This window comes from Coregonus clupeaformis, chromosome 16 (assembly GCF_020615455.1).
Source record: "Coregonus clupeaformis isolate EN_2021a chromosome 16, ASM2061545v1, whole genome shotgun sequence".
NCBI classification, from domain to species: Eukaryota; Metazoa; Chordata; class Actinopteri; order Salmoniformes; family Salmonidae; genus Coregonus; species Coregonus clupeaformis.
Genome location: NC_059207.1, coordinates 44,173,685 through 44,194,895, shown reverse-complemented (window position 1 = coordinate 44,194,895; position 21,211 = coordinate 44,173,685). Strand labels below are relative to the sequence as shown.

General features: G+C 43.7%; 1 protein-coding gene across 4 annotated transcripts; it reads right to left on the bottom strand.

Annotated features, from left to right (window-relative positions):
• Positions 1–762: 762 nt before the first annotated feature.
• plat (plasminogen activator, tissue) lies at positions 763–19,521 on the bottom strand. 4 transcript variants are annotated; one of them, XM_041901265.2, is made up of 16 exons: positions 19,422–19,507; positions 18,405–18,480; positions 10,845–10,929; positions 10,577–10,619; positions 10,096–10,230; positions 9,269–9,379; positions 7,993–8,167; positions 7,777–7,868; positions 7,412–7,589; positions 7,088–7,173; positions 6,741–6,806; positions 6,110–6,317; positions 5,862–5,998; positions 2,976–3,116; positions 2,386–2,534; positions 763–2,055 (listed from the first exon to the last, which is right to left on the bottom strand). In XM_041901265.2, exons 2-16 carry the CDS (start codon positions 18,419–18,421, stop codon positions 1,888–1,890), a joined length of 1,791 nt encoding a protein of 596 aa, XP_041757199.1. In that variant the 5' UTR covers positions 18,422–18,480; positions 19,422–19,507; the 3' UTR covers positions 763–1,887. The 4 variants fall into 4 exon arrangements, with proteins under 4 accessions (XP_041757199.1, XP_041757200.1, XP_041757201.1 ...); XM_041901266.1 differs by lacking the exon at positions 18,405–18,480 and having other exon boundaries at positions 19,422–19,521; XM_041901267.1 differs by lacking the exon at positions 18,405–18,480 and having other exon boundaries at positions 10,845–10,926; positions 19,422–19,501.
• Between the last annotated feature and the right edge of the window lie 1,690 nt (positions 19,522–21,211).

Sequence of the window (21,211 nt, the reverse complement as noted above, 5' to 3'; positions counted from 1 at the left end):
GGTATTCTAAATATCAGCTATGTTATATGTTATGGCAATCTGGTGCCCGACGCACAGTAGATGACACAGCAAACAACCATTGGTTGATGCATGCAATGTCTGAGCAGGGGAACGTGACCATTGTCTACTGTAGGAAAGCGCTCTCACTCTACCTGGGAGGACACTACATAGACACGACAATAAAGCAGTGCTTTAATTGAGGGGGTATGCGGGGGTACGCCGTAGAAAAAAGGGCAAAACGTAAGCCCCTTGTCATTTAAAAAATGTGAAGGGGAAAAATGAATCCCGAAAGTCACGAAACGTGGCAATGCTTTCAATTGTGTAATCAACGCCACACACAATTTACTCTGCCGATTGTCCGTCGTGTTGGTCCTTCAGCTGGTCGAAATGTTTGACAAATATGCACAGGAAAGGATTATTATTAAAGGAAAACTCCACCCAAAAACTATCTTTTGGTATTTGTTTCAGTAGGTCATTGTTGACATAGTCCCACAATGTTTTGCTTGTCAGCAATTGCTGTACATTCCAAAATAAAACAGGACTCCAATGCACATGTGGATATCTTTGGTTCATCTCCATGACATTTAAAGTCGGTAGCCAAGTACTAAAAAGATGTTATTTGATGTGTGCTGGCATGATGATACACACAGAAGTCATTTTAATTCATGTATGTGCTATTGTGTGTCTAGGCCTCTAGGCTTACTCTAGTCTAGGGCACAGCCTACCCCTGTAACAAGAGAAATTGAAGAGATAACCATCAACTTCACTTAAATGTTTTTTATTTTAAAAGATAGGTGTGTCTTTCTTAGAAAAAGGTTATGATAAACATAAACAACGTTTCCAAAACTCTACACATTGAGCTACTAAAAAAAACTGCATAAACTATTACAGTAGAAAAAATAGTAATAGAAACAGACATAAATATTAACTTAATACACACCAGTAAAATAAAATAAAACATTACTCTCCTTGAGAGGGTGTATGTTTATGAGATACATAATATGAACACCCACTCAAACATAACCAAATACTGTACTATGGGAGGGAGGTGGAGTCCAAGGGCTTTGCAGGCAAATAGCTTTTGTTAGATACAGTACAAACTTCCAGTCATTGCAAACACCTCCCATTCCCTTTGAACATAAAACCAACATTAAAATACTGTACATGCTGATCGCTGGGCTCAACCCAACGCTTATGGAATGGAGACAGATAATGGTGGCTGTATTCAGGCTCTGGCTATGTTCCAATTTGACAACTCAATCCCTTCGTTCATGCCCCCCCCCCTTATTGCTTAGACCCATAAGTTCCAAACAGAACAGTTAGGGGCTGAGGGAGTCAACATGTGCGGAGCGATGGGGTTGAGTTTTCAGTTTGGAATGCAGCCGCTGTCTTACATTGACTCAGATCCAGCAGATTGTCTTGTGGTTAATGTTATGGTGTTGTAGGGTAACATATGCACTGATGTAACATGGCAACATTCAGACAGCAAGCCACCAATGTAAAATTAACTCTAAATGAACTGGAAAATGTTAATTGGAGTGGCTATATACATTCCTATGGAACCTTGTGTGCAAAGTAAATGTCCAACATTCTGTGAGCTGCATATGGAGATATAACGTTATAGCTCTGGGTAGAACAGGAATCAGCTGGAAGGCACTGAGCTGGATTGAGTAGTAGTCTATTCACTTTGGAGGCACAAAGAGTTAAACAATGCTTACACAGAATGTACTGGAGTACTAGAGGTTCCTTTTATGCGTTAAGTGGTTGTCCATTCCTCGGTTAAGGCATTCATTGCGATTGATGGACAGGAGTCTGATGAATTCTCTGATGACGGAGTAAGATGAATTCTCTCACAAGTTCTCTCCAGGTGAGTGTATGTGCGTTTGTTTACTGGCTAGTTTCCTGTTTCTTGCTGCTGATCCAGTCAGTGTATTGTGTAACACGTGTGTACACCCCGGGCGTGTCTTTCTTCCCACAGCCATCTCCCCAGCTGATCAGCCCCATCAGAGTCATCCTCCCATCCTTGGGACAGACAAGAGGACCGCCAGAGTCCCCCTGCAGAGGAGAGGAGTAGATTAGGGACATGGGTCAGTTGTGGTTGTCATGGCTCAGCAGTAGGCATACTGTTCCATTTGATAAAGATTAGCAGTAGTACTAACATCCAACATGACACATACTTGTTTCAACCATACCAGCTAATTAGCTATTTAAGTGCTTAGTGTTGCAGAGTGTTTGGGGCTTAGGGCTGCATACTGCATGCCAAATGGCACCCTATTCCCTACATATATAGTGCACTACTATGGACAAATGCACTATATAGGGAATATGGTGCCATTTGGGACGCAGACAGAGAGTGTTAGGAGAGTGAAGAAGAGCCCTCCTCACCTTGCAGGCGTCGTCCAGACCACGGGTGTCCCCGGCACACAGCATGTTGGAGGTGACCAGACGTCCAGATAAGACATTAGGGACACAGCGGTCCTGAGGCCACAACCTCACGTGACCCCTCTTCACCCGCTCAGAGTACATCGCATCAACTATGGGGGGAGAGTATTAGATTAATTCCTCAATGCCGTCGCTAACACCTATAGCCTATATAATATTGTTTACATCTCTAGACTGGATAAAAAAAGATAGCAAGGGTTATCATCAGAAGATACTGTATTAAATGTATGCATGTATTCCCTTAGGTAAGTGTTTCTTAATCCTGTAAATGTTTCGTTTTTGCCCTAGCTAGCACTACACACCTGATTCCTCTTATCAACTCATCATCAACCCTTTAATTAGTGGAATCAGGTGTGTAATGCTAGGGCAAAAATAAAAATTTGCAACCCTTTGGGTCCCCAGGACCAGGATTAAGAAACATTGCCTTAGGTATTTTAAAATTATTCTGTGTGATTTAGGCTACAGAAAATAAACCATAGAACCAGTTTAAAAAATAGATTAAGAATTCAAAGAAAGGATGATGTCTGTCTTACACTCCTTCTCTTTGCCGTAGCCGGAGATCTCACACTCGGTCCAGTCGGGCAGTACCAGGCCTGGGTCAGGCAGACAGGCGGGTAGGACCTCCGGCGAGTTCACAGCACACAGGCCAATATCACTCTTCAGCTTCATCAAGACTGAGGGAGGAAGAGGATGAGGAGAGGGCACGGAGGAGGAGGGCCAGAAGAGAATGAGTGATTGTGCTATACTATGGTTTCAATGGCTCTTCATAAATACTACATAATCATGTCATACGGATTGATGTGTCAGTGCTTAAAGGCCCAAATGCAGCAATTTTAAATCAATATCAAATCATTTCTGGGTGACAATTAAGTACCTTACTATAATAGTTTTCCATTAAAATGGACAAAAATTGCTTTTTGGACTGTCTGGGAGTGGTCTGAGTGGGGAGGGGAAAACTTAAAACTAGCTGTTATTGGCAGAGAGGTTTGGAACTCTTTGTTATTGGTCTATTAACCAATTTACAGTGGCTTGCGAAAGTTTTCGCCCCCCTTGGCATTTTTCCTATTTTGTTGCCTTACAACCTGGAATTAAAATTGATTTTTTGGGGGGTTGTATCATTTGATTTACACAACATTCCTACCACTTTGAAGATGCAAAATATTTTTTCTTGTGAAACAAACAAGAAATAAGACAAACTAAAAACTTGAGCATGCATAACTATTCACCCCCCCAAAGTCAATACTTTGGAGAGCCACCTTTTGCAGCAATTACAGCTGCAAGTATCTTGGGGTATGTCTCTATAAGCTTGGCACATCTAGCCACTGGGATTTTTGCCCATTCTTCAAGGCAAAACTGCTCCAGCTCCTTCAAGTTGGATGGATTCCGCTGGTGTACAGCAATCTTTAAGTCATACCACAGATTCTCAATTGGATTGAGGTCTGGGCTTTGACTAAGCCATTCCAAGACATTTAAATGTTTCCCCTTAAACCACTCAAGTGTTGAAAAAAAAATTTTTTAGGGGGGTAGATCAGCTTAATATTGCAGATAGATTGTAACTTCCATCAATGTAATTGTCTGCATCACTACCAGCTGGTCCTCTGTAGCTCAGCTGGTAGAGCACGGCACTTGTAACGCCAAGGTAGTGGGTTCGATCCCCGGGACCACCCATACACAAAAAAAAATGTATGCACGCATGACTGTAAGTCGCTTTGGATAAAAGCGTCTGCTAAATGGCATATTATTATTATTATTATATTATTATGTTTATATATATACTCCCCTTTATCACTTTTCAACCCCGCCATCCTTTCCCTACTTGGGGTAAATTAGTGAACAACAATGCTTAGGCCTCTACTTCCAGCTTATACTTACTATCTATATTTTATTGACACAGTCAATTTTACAATAATTCTATTTTATTTGTTTTTGCTCCTGAACTTCTTCTACTCTCAACCTCTCCGATCATTTTCATGATGTCCATCCGGTTTGCTTCTATATGCCATATCTTTCTAACTGTGCTCTTTCCCAAAAGCTCCCAACATACAACCTATATACTTATTATGGACACAGTATGCTTACATTATTAGTTATCTTGTTATTATTTGTTGTTATTTGTTATTATTTGTGTTGCTTTAGCAGTATGCTTAGGGTCATTGTCCTGCTGGAAGGTGAACCTCCGCCCCAGTCTCAAATCTCTGGAAGACTGAAACAGGTTTCCCTCAAGAATTTCCCTGTATTTAGTGCCATCCATCATTCCTTCAATTCTGATGGTGTTCTCTGGGTGATGAGAGGTGTTGGGTTTGCGCCAGACATAGAGTTTTCCTTGATGGCCAAAAAGCTCAATTCTAGTCTCATCTGACCAGAGTACCTTCTTCCATATGTTTGGGGAGTCTCCCACATGCCTTTTGGCGAACACCAAATGTTAGCTTATTTTTTTATTTAAGCAATGGCTTTATTCTGGCCACTCTTCCGTAAAGCCCAGCTCTGTGGAGTGTACGGCTTAAAGTGGTCCTATGGACAGATACTCCAATCTCCGCTGTGGAGCTTTGCAGCTCCTTCAGGGTTATCTTTGGTCTCTTTGTTGCCTCTCTGATTAATGCCCTCCTTGCCTGGTCCGTGAGTTTTGGTGGGCGGCCCTCCCTTGGCAGGTTTGTTGTGGTGCCATATTATTTTAAAAAATGTATAATGGATTTAATGGTCCTCCGTGGGATGTTCAAAGTTTCAGATATTTTTTTATAACCCAACCCTGATCTGTACTTCTCCAGAACTTTGTCCCTGACCTGTTTGGAGAGCTCCTTGGTCTTCGTGGTGCTGTTTGCTTGGTGGTGCCGTTTGCTTAGTGGTGTTGCAGACTCTGGGGCCTTTCAGAACAGGTGTACATATGCTGAGATCATGTGACAGATCATGTGACACAGATTGCACACAGGTGGACTTTATTTAACTAATTATGTGACTTCTGAAGGTAATTGGTTGCACCAGATCTTATTCAGGGGCGTCATAGCAAAGGGGGTGAATACATATGCACGCACCACTTTTCCGTTATTTATTTTTTAGAGTTTTTTTAAACAAGTTATTTTTTTCATTTCACTTCACCAATTTGGATTATTTTGTGTATGTCCATTACATGAAATCCAAATAAAAATCAATTTCAATTACAGGTTGTAATGCAACAAAATAGGAAAAACGCCAAGGGGGTTGAATACTTTTGCAAGGCACTGTACCTCCTGGTGTTGTCACCAGGCAAGCCGAAACTCATTCAAACAGGCTGATTAGAAGGTCCTATATAAATGGTATTTTCAACCAGCAACTATCAGGAAATAACACTAATAAAATGTTGTTTCATCAGCTTTCGTACAATACAAAACACAGGAAAAACTGAATTTTGACTGCACTGGGCCTTTAACATTGCATTGGCTCACCAATGTCGTTGTCAAAGGTTTCCTTGTTGTATTTCTCGTGGCTCCAGTACTTCTCCACCTCAAAGATCTGCTCACTGCTGGAGGAGTTCTTACGAAACGTCCTGCCTAGAACCACCTGCAGCCGCTCTGGTTTAAACCTGACGGAGACAGCAGATCACTGAGTTACACTTGTGTGTGTGTGTGCACTGTGTGCGTGGATGCGTGTGTATGTGTGTGAATGTGTGCATGTATGTGTGTACTAGACATACCCGTCCTCGAAGCAGTGTGCAGCAGAGAGGACCCAGCAGGAGTCTATAAGGACCCCTCCACACAGGAATAAGTGTGCCTTGTTTCTGGGCCGGTACACGTTGATGGCTGCCTGCCACGGCTGCTCTGTGATGTCACTCTCCCGGGCTCCTCCCAGGATACGGAAGGAGGGGAGACTCCGATTGTTGTCAGCACGCTGGCCACAGGTACCTACCGCGGGGGACGGTCTTTATATTAGATTTTGTTTTCTGTTTGTAGATTTAAAAACCTCAACATTCATGGGAAGGAGACGGGAGGAGGTATGGAAGAAGAAGAAAAGGAGAGAGGAGGAGGTGGAGACGAGGAAGAGAAGGAGAGAGGAGGAGGTGTGGAAGAAGAAGAGAAGGAGAGAGGAGGAGGTGTGGAAGAAGAAGAGAAGGAGAGAGGAGGAGGTGTGGAAGAAGAAGAGAAGGAGAGAGGAGGTGTGGAAGAAGAAGAGAAGGAGAGAGGAGGAGGTGGGGACGAGGAAGAGAAAAAGAGGGGCGGAGGTGTGGAGGAGGAATAGAAGGAGAGTGGGAGGTGTGGAGGAGGAGGAGAAACGCTGTGAGACGAGTGTAGAGGTGAATTGGATGTGTTATTTTGTGGCTGTCGTACCTCTGTTGTTGTTGTTGCTGGTGGGAGCCTTGGGGCCTAGAGTAGTAATGGTGGTTGGTCTCCTCGCTAAAGAACAAACAACAGTTACTCAAGTACTCATACAGTGTGACTACAGTTGCAAATGTACTCAATTTAGCCTCCTACACATTTCACTACAATCCTGACAGACATTTGACTCATTGTCTTCTTAGTCATCACATGCATTACAGTAAGCTACTGTAGGTAATGATGATGATGACAATACTTGGCAGAAAAGACAGTGGCCATTTGACCGGCACATGAGAGGACGATGATGCGTACTGTGGCCGATATTCCTGGACAGTAGTCATGGTAACAGGGATACTCACGGCATTTGGTGATGTCGCAGAGTTCCCAGGTCAGCTTCATGTTCCTGTAGACGTGACACCAGGGGCCGAGATCACCGTCTGGGTTCCTGTAAGAGAGACAGAGTGTATAAGTGTGGCTGTGTGTGTGTGTATATATGCTGCTGAGGGGAGGACGGCTCATAATACGGTGCTAATGGTAACCATGTGTTTGATGTATTTGAGACCATTCCACTAATTCCGCTCCAGCCATTACCACGAGCCCATCCTCCCCAATTAAGGTGCCACCAACCTCCTGTGGTGTATATGTGTGTGAGAAAGAGAGTTTGTGTACATTTATGATCTTACCTGCAGAAGTTGTGACTCCCCAGCCCCAGCTGTCTGGTGTCAGACCTCCATGCGTTGTAGAACTTGCGGGTGATGAGTGGTGAGTCCCAGGGAAGACAGCTGGAGCCCCTCTTAGTGACGGCCGCCGTCCCCCTGTACGTCTGCCCTGAGCCCTGCACACACTCCACTGGGCTCTGGTCTGGAAAAACACACCGGGTGAGGTGCAGGTGAACTCAGATTTAATTTACTCTGTGACCACATTGTCAGTAAAGCAACCTTGGTGCCAATCTGTTTCTGATTTTGCCAACTTGTTATAGTTTGCCATGGCAACAATATAACCAAATACCGGTATACTATAATGCTATCATAGTTGATCATGTTATTACCTGCTGGGCAGCTGGAGAGAGTACAGAACTCCCAGGCTATCTGGGTTCCCTTGTAGACATAACACCATGGCTTAGTATCATTGTCTGGATTCCTGAGAGAGAGAGAGAGAACAGGGGAGGGGAAAATTGATCTAGAGGGCTTGATTGTTGTGTGTATGTGTGTGTGTGTGTTTTGTGTGTGTGTGTGTGTGTGTGTGTTTGTGTGTGTGTGTGTACCTGCAGAAGTTGTGGTTGCCCAGCCCTAGGCTGTTAGCCTCTGGTCTCTTGGCGGTGAACTTCTTCCCTCTGAGGTTTGTAGAGTTCCAGTTGATACATTCTGAGCCGATCCGACTGGTACTCCACGTACCACGATAGCCTTTACCCTGGCCCACCACACACTTCTCATTGGTGTCTGTGGAGAGGGAGAGAAATGAGTCTATACAATCCAGCCATCCAAACACGTAGGCTATGTCCCAAATGGTACCCCATTTCCTTTATAGTGCACTACTTTTGACCAGGGCACATAGGATTCTGGTACAAAGTAGAGCACTATGTTGGGAATAGGGTGCCATTTTGGACACCGTCATTGGTATCCATGAGGAACCACATCATAACCATGTTGATCTGATAGTCTCTCTGTGTGTCTGTCTAGCTTTCCTTTATGGCATCCTCCTATCGTCATGCATCCTGGTTACATTACTATGGACTCACTCACACATCTCTTCTGTGTTTTGGCTCCCTGATCTTATGGTATCTATGAAATGACACACGCATGAGTATTGATTAAACTCATTTAGAGAGTATACGGCTCTGGTTAGGCTCACTCAGAGTCACATGTGGAGAGAGTTAGGCCGCTGTGGTTTCAACAAATGACCATTGGTGAATGATGATGCTGATAGATGACATCACATAATATGACTCTGGGCTCACTCATTTGGCTGTGAACTCACTCATTAGACCGTCAACATGTGATTTCGAATTTACATGTTGAATGTTGAGTGGGTAGGGTGTCTACAACGGCCTCCAAATATAATAAAACTAACTGATTTATGTCAGCAAACCACTGAGTTCCATGGAGTTTCCGATTTTTTCCCCGGCTGGCCCACAGACCACAACTCCATAACCTCTATGAGTCATTGTAGCAGGATTGCATTCTACCCTTCTCTGTGTGTCTGCTGGCCTAATGATGATGGTAACCAAGATTACTACTAGATAAGACTCAATAGCAGCGCAGAAGGGCACAGCCAAATTAGCCCGGGGCTAAGGTTGTGTTATTCCACTTAGGAACTTGCAGATACTAAATGTAGCTCAGCCTGTGACTAGGAGAGTTCTAAGTCCAGGGATAAGTTGAAGAGTGTGAGGAGCATATTGTGCTAAATTAATCTATATAAAGACTGGGGGATAGAATGGAAACGTGTCATATCCCCTTGTCCTTGTTTTTCAGTAGTATATAGGCCCAGTAGTATTTATTGACAGTGTAGTGTAGTGTGATCTCTGAATGTGTTCTACTTACTGATCTCACACTGGGCTCCTGTGAAGCCTGGTGGACACTGGCACAGATAGTCAGAGGAGTAGACCGCCTCCTTACAGGTTCCCCCGTTGTAGCACCTTGACTGATAGCAGGCTACAGGGACGGAGGGAGGGAGATAGGGATGTAGAGAGTGATGGTTAGACATATTGGATTTATTTATTTTCTTTCTCTAACAACAATATTTGCTACATCGCAGACGAAGTGCCCACCTCTAATAACAAATATCATAGCCTCTTTTACATCACAAATTCTCATAATTTCCCTTTGTCAGAAAAGCTTCAACATCCAATTTCTTTGTTGACAGCGTACAACCTCACACAGGCTGAGAATGTGGTAGTGATTAGTCTGTCATCAGAGGGATGGTCATGCCTCATAGCGTTGTTCAGTGGGGGTGAAGGGACGTGCTTATGGGAGGGTTTGTGCCAAGAGCGTTTATACATAGTGAAAGTCACAATGAGTGGGTGTTCTAATGACTCTCCATCCTAGACTACACCCTCTCTCTCCATGACACCAACCACTCTCCATTGTGGAGGAAGTAAGGGAACAGAAGAGAGAGGTACTGTAAATAGAGAGTGGAGAGATGGGGGCAGGCAGACAGAGGGAGGGGGATGGGGGTTCTGTTGATCCAACAAAGACAAACAGTGGAAAATAAAGACTGGAAAAGAGAACAAGATACATACACAGGCAGAAATGAAAGGCTGAACAGTGTAGTAACTCTGCCGGCCTAGACTGTGTGGGGGTTTGTGAGCGTGTGTGTGTTGGTCTGTATATATATCTATGTGTAAGTGTGTCTGTGTCTTTCCACTCACTGATGACGGGCACATAGTGACAGCGCTCTTGTCCTTGTGATGCACAGCGGCAGTACTCCGCACGCTGTCCCCTCCATCTCATCCATGTATCCCCATAACCACGCACCGCAGCTGACTGGCCATCCACACAACGCGCTGAGACACACACACATACACAGACACACACACACACACACACACACACACACACACACACACACACACGCACACAGAGACAGACACACACACACACACGCACACAGAGACAGACACACACACGCACAGGGACAGAGACAAAGACACACAGACAGAGAGACACAGACACATGAGTCATTTACTACAAGAGGAGAGACAGTAACATTCAAAGACAAGGTGTAAGTGACACACAAACAAATGATTGATTGTAGCTAACACATGACTAGTGTGGAGAGAGGGACAGACGTGGGGAGTCAGAGGGTGAGGGATCCAGTTGTAGAGGGCAGAGCGGGCGATCCAAGCTCACCTTTATAGTAGCGTGTGCCTCTCTTCGTGCGACGAAGCTCAATCTGCCACGGGAGAGGTAAGAGAAGTGAGCTCAAAGCTCCACAGTACCAACAAAACACACTGTCTGCATGGCAATAGTAGTGATGAAGTTAACGCTAGACTCGGATCTAAGGTCAGTTTAGCAATTTCCACCTCATGCATTTTGCAAGGTTAAGCTGATCCTAGATCTGCACCACAGGGCAACTTCTATCTGTAGCTGTGGTCAGTGCAGTGGGTGTGGTACCTACTTTGTCCGCTAGGGAGCAGCAGAGAGCTGACAGGAAGAGCAGAAGTCCCAATACTCTGGCCATGGTCGTGTCTGGATCTTTTCTGCTGGAAAATAAATTTAAACAAACATAAAACATAAAACAAACATAAGTAAATGATGACAGAAAATGTATCCTGTAGTGTGATCCATAACCTGTTTCCTTTGTCCCTCTGCCACTACCTCCTGTACCCTTCCCCCTGTCCTCTGTCCCTGCCTCTGTCCCTGTCTCACCTCCCTACTCATAACCATTGTCCGCTGTGTTTATAAAATTGTGCTCCCTCTGGGATAAACAGGATAGAGACCATCTTCACTCTTTCTCTCTCCCTCCAGTGAATGAGTGTCTAACAGAGACCATAGCCCTTAGTCCTAAGGAACAAAGAACAGTGTCAAACAACATAAACACAGCTGGACACGCAAGGGGAAGTCTGAAGAGCTGTGTATGCGTGTATATGAGTGTGTGAGCTCACAAAATATTGCTAAAGCACTCTCGCAACATTCCAAGCAAAGGCAGTATGGAAGCGGTTCCTAAAGAGTCGAGCAGATGTAGGGCGGGTAGAATGACTCACGACAATACAGAGAGATGAGAGGAGAAGAGGGGGGAAATGAACGGCAACTTTACAAAGTTTGACTCCACTAAGTTGGCTTTCCAAAAAGGCTGTTTGCACTAGCAACTACAAAGACTAAAGTGCAGAGCTTTTTACGTTTTGTAACCACACAACACGCTTAGTTTAATCTGACATTTATAACTTTTGTATTTTTAAATGTGTTGTGATGGTGGAGGTGAGATGATTGTGCTATTTGGCAATACTGTAGGTTGCTCTGGATAAGAGTGTCTGCTAATGGAATTTTACATTTAGGTAATTTCGAAGATTCTCTTATCCAGAGCGCCATACAGTAAGTACATTCAACTAGGGAAGGTAAGACAACCACATATCACAGTTATTGCAATAAAATAAACATTGGAATGAAATGTGAATGAATCTACTTCTCTCTGTAAACATATATGTCAGACTGGAGATGCACTGCAAAACCCTGTTAGGCCCCATTGCCTCTCTGTCAACTGTGACTAATCATGACTCAACCTTAGAGAGACGTGGGAAGACAGAGGAGCAAGACAAAAGAGAAAAACCTAGGAATTTCAAGAAAGATGGAAAGAGTGAAAATAAACTGAAGAAGACTCCAGCACTGTGGTCATTGCATGGGACCAAGACCAACATATAAACCTGACCTTCAGACGCACACACACATTTTTTGTTGTTGACATTTTAGTTATTTAGCAGACGCTCTTATCCAGAGCGACTTACAATTAGTGAGTGCATACATTTTTCATACTGGCCCCCACACACACACCGCAGCCAGCTGGCGGTTGTCTGACTCATCCTGTGTGTCTGACTGGGCTAATAGCCCTGTTGTTTTGATAGAAGTGAGGTCGAAATGCTACGCTGGCTAACACACACACTGCTCAGGAACCTGAAGCTAATCAACTCACAAGACACAAAGACAAGATGTTCCTGGAAGAAAGACTCCCTGAGTCTTTCACTGGAATGACTCTGCAGGACTGTACTTGTGGAACTCACACACGCAACACACACATACTGTACACAAACAGAGAAGGTTACATATCCCTTTCAAGCCAGGTGTTTCTCAGCTGGAGGAAACCCCCAGGTGTATGCAGGCTGTGTTTTCTATACCCTAGCTGAGCCTCTCTTGCAGAGCATAAGTTTCTCTAGCTGGGTTTCCTCTCACTTTCCTTTGTGCAGACGTTCCGCTGTGTTCTGTTCTCTGTTTCCTACCGTCCCTCCCTCTAGTCTATCAGACCAGGCCATATGTTTCCTGCTAACATTGAGCCTGTGTGTCTCACTTTCGTGGTTTATCTGTCACACAAATAGTTCCAAAAGGGTTATTCGGCTGTCCCCATAGGAGAACCCTTTTCGTTTCCAGGTATAACCCTTTTTGGTTCCAGGTAGAACTTTTGGGTTCAATGTAGAACCCTCTGTAGAAAGGGTTTTACATGGAACCAAAAGGGTTCTACCTGTAGCCAAACATAGTTATTCAAAGGGTTCTCTTATTGGGACAGCCAAAGAACCATTTTAGGTTCTAGATAACTAGATAACTCCCGAGTGGCGCAGTGGTCTAAGGCACTGCATCGCAGTGCTAGCTGTGCCACTAGAAATCCTGGTTCAAATCCAGGCTCTGTTGTAGCCGGCCGTGACCGGGAGACCCATGGGGTGGTGCACAATTGGTCCAGGGTAGGGGAGGGAATGGCTGGCTGGCTGGCAGGGAGGTAGCTCAGTTGGTAGAGCATGGTGTTTGCAATGCCAGGGTTGTGGGTTCGATTCCCACGGGGGGCCAGTATGAAAAATAATGTATGCACTCACTAACTGTAAGTTGCTCTGGATAAGAGCGTCTGCTAAATGACTAAAATGTAGATAGCACAATTTTTTTTCTAAGAGTGTAGTCCCCATGTCCAGACCCACACACACGCTTAGTGCCCGTCTTTTACACACACGCGTGGGCGCCCGTCACAAAGCGAGGCTGCCTCAGACACCACATGATTATCAAATGCTGTCTGAAAATCCCACAATGCAGTGTGTCTGTGTAGGACTGGTTTGTGGCCTGGCAATGATCCTACTAAACCAGTTCTTACAGGATCCAACACACACACACATGCTAACACACACACACACACACACACCCCTATTTTGTTGGTAGCAATTTACAAGATTAAAAGGAAAAATCAGCATTTTTTTCTCTCGTTTTTAGTCGATGAGAGTTTAACTCATTCCCTAGCACGGATTAGGAGGAAATTGTCTGTCCCACCCAGTTAGTTAGTGGTTTCTTTTGAAAATTGAATGACCATATACAGTGCTATGAAAAAGTATTTGCCCCCTGTCTAATTTTCTCTACTTTTGCATATTTGTGATACTGAATGTTATCAGATCTTCAACCAAAACCTAATATTAGATAAAGGGAACATAAGTGAACAAATAACACAACAATTACATATTTATTTCATTTATTTCATAAACAAAGTTATGCAACACCCAATTCCCCTGTGTGAAAAAGTAACTGCCCCAACACTCAATAACTGGTTGTGCCATCTTTAGCTGCAATGACTCCAACCAAATGCTTCCTGTAGTTCTTGATCAGTCTCTCACGTCGCTGTGGAGGAATTTTGGCCCACTCTTCCATGCAGAACTGCTTTAACTCAGTGACGTGTGGGTTTTCAAACATGAACTGCTCGTTTCAAGTCCTGCCACAACATCTCAATTGGGATTAGGTCTGGACTTTGACTAGGCCATTCCAAAACTTCCAATTAGTTGCTTTTTAGCAATTTCCATGTAGACTTGATTGTGTGTTTTGGATCATTGTCTTGCTGCATGACCCAGCTGCGCTTCAGCTTCAGCTCACAGACGGATGGTCTGACATTCTCCTGCAGAATTCTCTGATACAGAGCAGAATTCATGGTTCCTTCTATTAAGGCAAGTCGTCCATGTCCTGAGGCAGCAAAGCATCCCCAAACCATCACAACACCACCACCATGCTTGACCTTTGGTATGATGTTCTTACTGTGGAATGCAGAGTTTGGTTTTCGCCAGGCATTACTGGAACCATGTCGTCCAAAAACGTATACTTTTGAATCATCTGTCCATAGAACGTTCTTCCAAGAGTCTTGATGATCATCCAGGTGCTTTTTGGCAAACTTGAGTCAACCTTTTGGACAAGATGGGTCCCATTATGCCTGGCGAAAACCAAACACTGCATTCCACAGTAAGAACATCTTACCAAAGGTCAAGCATGGTGGTGGTGGTGTGATGGTTTGGGGATGCTTTTCTGCCTCAGGACATGGACGACTTGCCTTAATAGAAGGAACCATGAATTCTGCTCTGTATCAGAGAATTCTGCAGGAGAATGTCAGACCATCCGTCTGTGAGCTGAAGCTGAAGCGCAGCTGGGTCATGCAGCAAGACAATGATCCAAAACACACAATCAAGTCTACATGGAAATTGCTAAAAAGCAACTAATTGGAAGTTTTGGAATGGCCTAGTCAAAGTCCAGACCTAATCCCAATTGAGATGTTGTGGCAGGACTTGAAACGAGCAGTTCATGTTTGAAAACCCACACGTCACTGAGTTAAAGCAGTTCTGCATGGAAGAGTGGGCCAAAATTCCTCCACAGCGACGTGAGAGACTGATCAAGAACTACAGGAAGCATTTGGTTGGAGTCATTGCAGCTAAAGATGGCACAACCAGTTATTGAGTGGAAGGGGGCAATTACTTTTTCACACAGGGGAATTGGGTGTTGCATAACTTTATTTATGAAATAAAGAAAGAAATATGTAATTGTTGTGTTATTTGTTCACTTATGTTCCCTTTATCTAATATTAGGTTTTGGTTGAAGATCTGATAACATTCAGTATCACAAATATGCAAAAGTAGAGAAAATTAGAAAGAGGGCAAATACTTTTTCATAGCACTGTATTCCCTTCAGACCCATGAGGGCCAGAGGAAACTCTGCTCTCTTAGTAGATCAAGTCTGAGTGTTGATGTGAATGAGAGGCTGTTGAAACCTGCTGTTGGAGTTTAGTCAGTTATAGACTATCAACAGCATCAGCCTCATACCAGAACACTAGGCTAATATTCAGACACACAAACTAATCAAACTCCCACACAACAACCACATCAGTACTGTGAATGAGGCAGGTAACTCCCTAGCTTCATTTCCTATCAGTGTTCAGTCATGCAGCAGACTTGGCGAATAATGGTGATTCTGATTCTGATTACGCTAACATAATTGTCTCGAAGTGCTGAGCACAGCTCCTACTCCCCCTGTCAGTCTGAGTGACGAGTCTAGCTAGCTGACCTGTACAGTAAGGATGTGTGACGTGCTAACCAGTGACCACAGGAATGCTTCAGCAGGTAGAGAATCAGACAGCAGCCATTTCACCTCTCAAGGGATATAGGAAAGTAAGGCGTAGGTGTTAGAGTCAGAGGTTAGTGTTATACTTAACTCAGCACAGCAGTACGCAGTACTCTAGTCAAAAATCAAGATGATCATCAAACTGAATAAGGATGTTTTGAAATACAGCTGCTAGAGCAAGGATAAGAACTAACATATGGAAACAACTTTAAAGTGTGCAGTTAAACATTAGTACTGATGTTGCTGTTGGTAAAATATTATTTGGCAATGTAAGTTCCCTCACTTTCTATACCAATAAAGCTTAATGAATTGATTTAAAAAGAAGAAAACAGCTGTAGACAGAGGGAGCTGTGTGTGTATGCGACTGTGCATGCATATTTGCCATGATGGCATGCACTTAACACAGTTATAACAGAGTTTACTCTTCACTGAGGGAAACCAGGCAGCCATAGGAGTGATCTGATTAGTATCACATTGAACCAGTGTTACCTAGCATGCTACACACCTATAGTTTTGTTCTAGCTAATTATCTTCCTTTCATTCTCTTCCTAGGTTTGGTTCCAATACTCTAAAATAGCCTTATTTTCCATGTCTCCTCATTACTTTTTGGGGAAGAGACACTGGATATGTTATGCCCACACTATCATAAGGACTATACTAAGTTACTAACTGTGTCGTAATAATGATATAACACATGTCATGAAAGCTGATGTCTGCCTATGACAACTGACCTAACACTGTCATGACACTGTGTTACTTAGGTATGGTAAGCTACTTGGCTGGAGCTATGCCTGCTATACCGGGGTCTTTATCTAAACCCCTCTAAAGGGGGTCTGGTGTGGGGGTCTGGTACTGAGGGGGCATTGTGGTCTTTCATGCCCACTCTACAAATGGTCTGTGTGCCAAATGGCACCCTATTCCCTATTTAGTGCACTCTGGTCAAAAGTAGTGCACTAAATAGGAAATAGGGTACAATTTGGGATGCAGCCATGGTATAACACCTGCTCTGTTCATCAGAGAGACTGAATGTAGCCGCAGAAAAACATTACGATTTAGAGAGAGAGAAGAGGGAGAGAACATAGATGAGAAGAAAAAGAGATTGAGGAGAAAGAGAAAGGAGCGACATAAGAGAAAAAGGGGTGGAGAAAATGAGGGAAAAGTGACAAAGTAACAGAATAGAAAGAGGAAAAAGCAAACCCCTGAAGTCCGCAGGGTAGTGAGTGAGTCGACCGCAGGTAGCTTTATGGAGAGAATAGTTGAGTCATCAACCTTAGGCTGCAGAGAGAAAGGGTTGAGGAAATAGGGAGGGAGGGATGGACAAATGGATGGATAGACAGAGAGATAATACATAAAGAGCAATCAGATCACATTTTAAAATTAGACATATCGAATAGAGCACCCACTGTCTAACAAATGTAACCCACTAAACTTAGCAGTCTATGACCAGACAGACTGGCTGACCGGTGACCACAGAAGGCCAGTCACTCATGACTTGTGAATCAGACAGGTCAGCCAAAGCACTGAGAGGCCCCCTGGCCTGAACCACCAGCCAGCCCAGCCGCCACACAATGCCTGGTGACACAACACACTACAATACTCACTCACAGCAAGGAATGCACTAAATGCACTGATCCGTAAGCAATGATCTGGGATCAACTTGTTACTAAGCAACATAGCCGAGTTTGGACTACTATGCAGCCCCTTAATCGTCAGCCGGTTCCTGGAAGGGACCCTGTCCTGATGGTGGTGCATGTGAGCCACTTCATGATTGTCTCGTTCATTCACAGTGTATCCGAGGACACTAAGAGTGTGCTGTAGTACTGAGAGATGCTGTCCAGAGGAATTCCCAAGTTAAGCGAGTTGCTTAAAGCCTACAATTCTATACAGGGCTAGTCAGGCACAGGGTGGAACCAACACACACACAGATAAATACCTCTAGGAAACCACATTCCAAGAAACATTTTCTCAGTGTAATCTCTGTCATTTGTTATCTGAAATAACACTGATTCACAACTGCTTCACTTGTTACAACTATTGCAACAATACGTTTTAGAATGATCTCATTCTGGAGCTGTTGATTCCTGAGAGAATTTATGGATGATGAAATGAGAGAGAGAAGGATAGTGAGATTAATACTGGAGAGAGAGGTGGGAGAGACATGACGGTATGAAACAGAATGTGAGGGGAGTATTAGGTGGAAAGAGGGATATATAGAGAGAGAGGTGGAGGGATGGAGAGAGAGGTGGAGGGATGGAGAGAGAGGTGGAGGGATGGAGAGAGAGGTGGAGGGATGGAGAGAGAGGTGGAGGGATGGAGAGAGAGGTGGGAGGATGGAGAGAGAGGTGGAGGGATGGAGAGAGAGGTGGAGGGATGGAGAGAGAGGTGGAGGGATGGAGAGAGAGGTGGGATGATGGAGAGAGAGGTGGGAGGATGGAGAGAGAGGTGGGGGGATGGAGAGAGAGGTGGGGGATGGAGAAAGAGAGATGAGTGTGGGTGTGAAAGATTTGGGATAGAAGGGGAGAGGAATGTGGGAGAGAGAGATGTGGCAGGGAATGGTCAGCAGTAGTTGACTTGAGCAGTGAGAAAGCACTAATAGGTGAATTCCTTTTGACTGACTCACTCTGTCACTCCCCACATAGCCTACATGTGCCAAGGTGCGGAGACATCCACCATCAGGTGACAAGAATGGCATAGACCTGAAATACATGAGAGCTACTACTGGGCAGGTAATGGAGCATAACTAGCCTACACAATAGGAACCAAGAGTGTAAATATCCGCTTGCCATTTACACCATTAACTGATCCAAAACCCCATAGGACCAGACCTGGGTTCAAATTCTATTTCAAATATCTCAATTACTTTTACATACATTTCGAAGTAAGTATTCATATATTTTTTATTTGAAAAGACAAGCATTTGAATATTGGAATGTATTTGAAAATTACACCTGGAAAGTATTTGAAAATACTCAAATACACTGACTACATTCCCATGCATTTAACCCAGGTATTTGAAAATATTATTTGAAAATACTTTCTTTACAAATAACCATTCAAATACTCAAATAAAAGTATTTGTTTTGGGCTGTGTGTTTTAAAATACTAAAATACACAGAACAAATGAACCCAGCTCTCCATAGGTCATACAGTAGGTTTAAACCAAATCTAGTAATTGAATTGGTCCATATTCCTAGTAAATAAATTAAGGGAAACACTAAAGTATAGATTAAACTATGTAATCTCATCTATAGATAAGATAAAAACACCTCCAAGCATCCAAAACTACAACCTATGAGAAACGGCTATAATGAGCTAATTATAATTATGCTTATGCATTCAGATTTAAACTATGCACAAAGGCAACGCATGGGAAAATTCAATACAAAAAAAACGTTCAATGTTTACTGAAATTTTATTTGACCTTCCACTTGAGTAGAGTAACTGAAATCCTTTAAATCAAATGTTATTTAGCGGACTAAACTCCACTCCATGGTGAAGGAAGTATGTTTGCTTTACAGAAAACAATCAGCAAAATGTTGTAGCCTAATGCAATCACTTATAGCATAGCCTAAATACCAACTGAAATCTGGAAAACATAGGGCAATGTGGTTACATGTATTGACATCCATATTCTTACCTTGTGTATGTATGGTATGTTCCTAGTCCTCAATTGGGCTCGGTGTTCCAGAGCGGGTTGACGATGAAGTGTGATCGCTGCTCTACTTCTCTCGGTTTTTATCCGAGCCTCTTCTTTTTTTGCGGAAGAGGGAGGGTTGTTTGGAAATGATCGACCCCAGAGAGGCAGGCTTGCCGGATGATGATGCGGTTTGGGCGGGTATCATGTAAGCAACTGATAACGGATAGTGTATTATAGTTAGAGTATGAGGTCAGCGTCAATGAGGTAATTGATATCCACAACGTGAGTTATTGCCACTCGATATGTTGAATCACTTCTGTTGAAAAACGTAGATTTTTCTATTGTTACTATACATGATTTGACTATTTGCAGAGGCCTTGGTCTATCTGTCTGTCTGTGTGTGTGTGTAGCTGGTTGGCATTGGCCTCCCTATGGCTCCTGGCCAGGCCAGAGTCAAGGCTGTGGGTGACAGGGTGGGATCAGTTCCAATGAAAATCCAGTTAGTGGTGAATCTGGCACCAGGGCTGACCCACTGTGACACCATTGTGGTTCTCTGACATCCCACAATCCCCTGTCTTGACCTATCCCATCCTCAGGAAGTATGTCAGTCACTCAGTCACCAGGGCCCAGTTTTTCAAAAGTTATCTATCAGGATTTTGCCTATCCAAGAGGATTAAATACATATAAATAGAATGGATAGAACGGACAACTCATTGACTTGATTTGATGAGGGTGATAGAAGGAGTCAGGCGCAGGAGGGTAATTCACCGAATACAGAGTTCATTCCGTCGTACAACAATTGCGCTGGATAACGACACACGAAAACAGGCACAGGGGAAACTATCTACCCCGGCAATACAAAGTGCGAGTAGCTACACCGAGCTACACTACTCTCACATATAACAATCACCCACAAAGACAAGGGGGCAAAGGGAACACTTATACACAGACTAATGAGGGGATAAGAACCAGGTGTGTGTAATTAACAAGACAAGACAAATGGAATGATGGAACGCCGAAGCCTGCCCGAACAAGGAGGGGAGGCAGCCTCGGCGGAAGTCGTGACACTTGAATGGGGACCCCTGTTCTATTCATTCTATTTCCATGCATTTAACCCTATCCGATATCCTGATAGATAACGTTTGAAAAACTGGGCCCTGAATAGCAACTCATTCAATAGAAATTGAACAACAGAAATTCTAATTCTATAGCTTCTTCATTGCAACTCCACATCAGGGGCTGCTACAAAGACTTCAAAACATTGTCCTTGTGTGCTCTTACAGAGAATGTTACTGAAGTTGTTTAACTTTTATTCCACTGGGAGAGGAAACTATTTTGCTGGACTAAATTAGGGGGTGGGGAAGTTAATTCAACATGTCGTTATCAACTCCATCTGTGTTAGATTAGTATGGCGTCAACAAGGTTTGATGAGGAAACACACACACATTCATTTACAGTAAACACACACACACTTACAGTACACACACACACACACACACACACACACTTACAGTACACACATAGACACACACACGTTTGTCACTGATTGTGTCACGATACGGTTGTGCTCGTACTACTTGATGAATAAGGATACAATTATGACCAAGTCATGTCAACTAAATAATTATCTGTAATTAATGTAATGCCATGACCGCAATGCCAATGCAATGAAACAGTTTTGAGGCATGTAGCGCCACATGGATGTCACGACTTCCTCCGAAGCTGCCTCCCCTCCTTGTTCGGGCAGGCTTCGGCGTTCATCGTCACCGGCCTTCTAGCTACTGCCACTC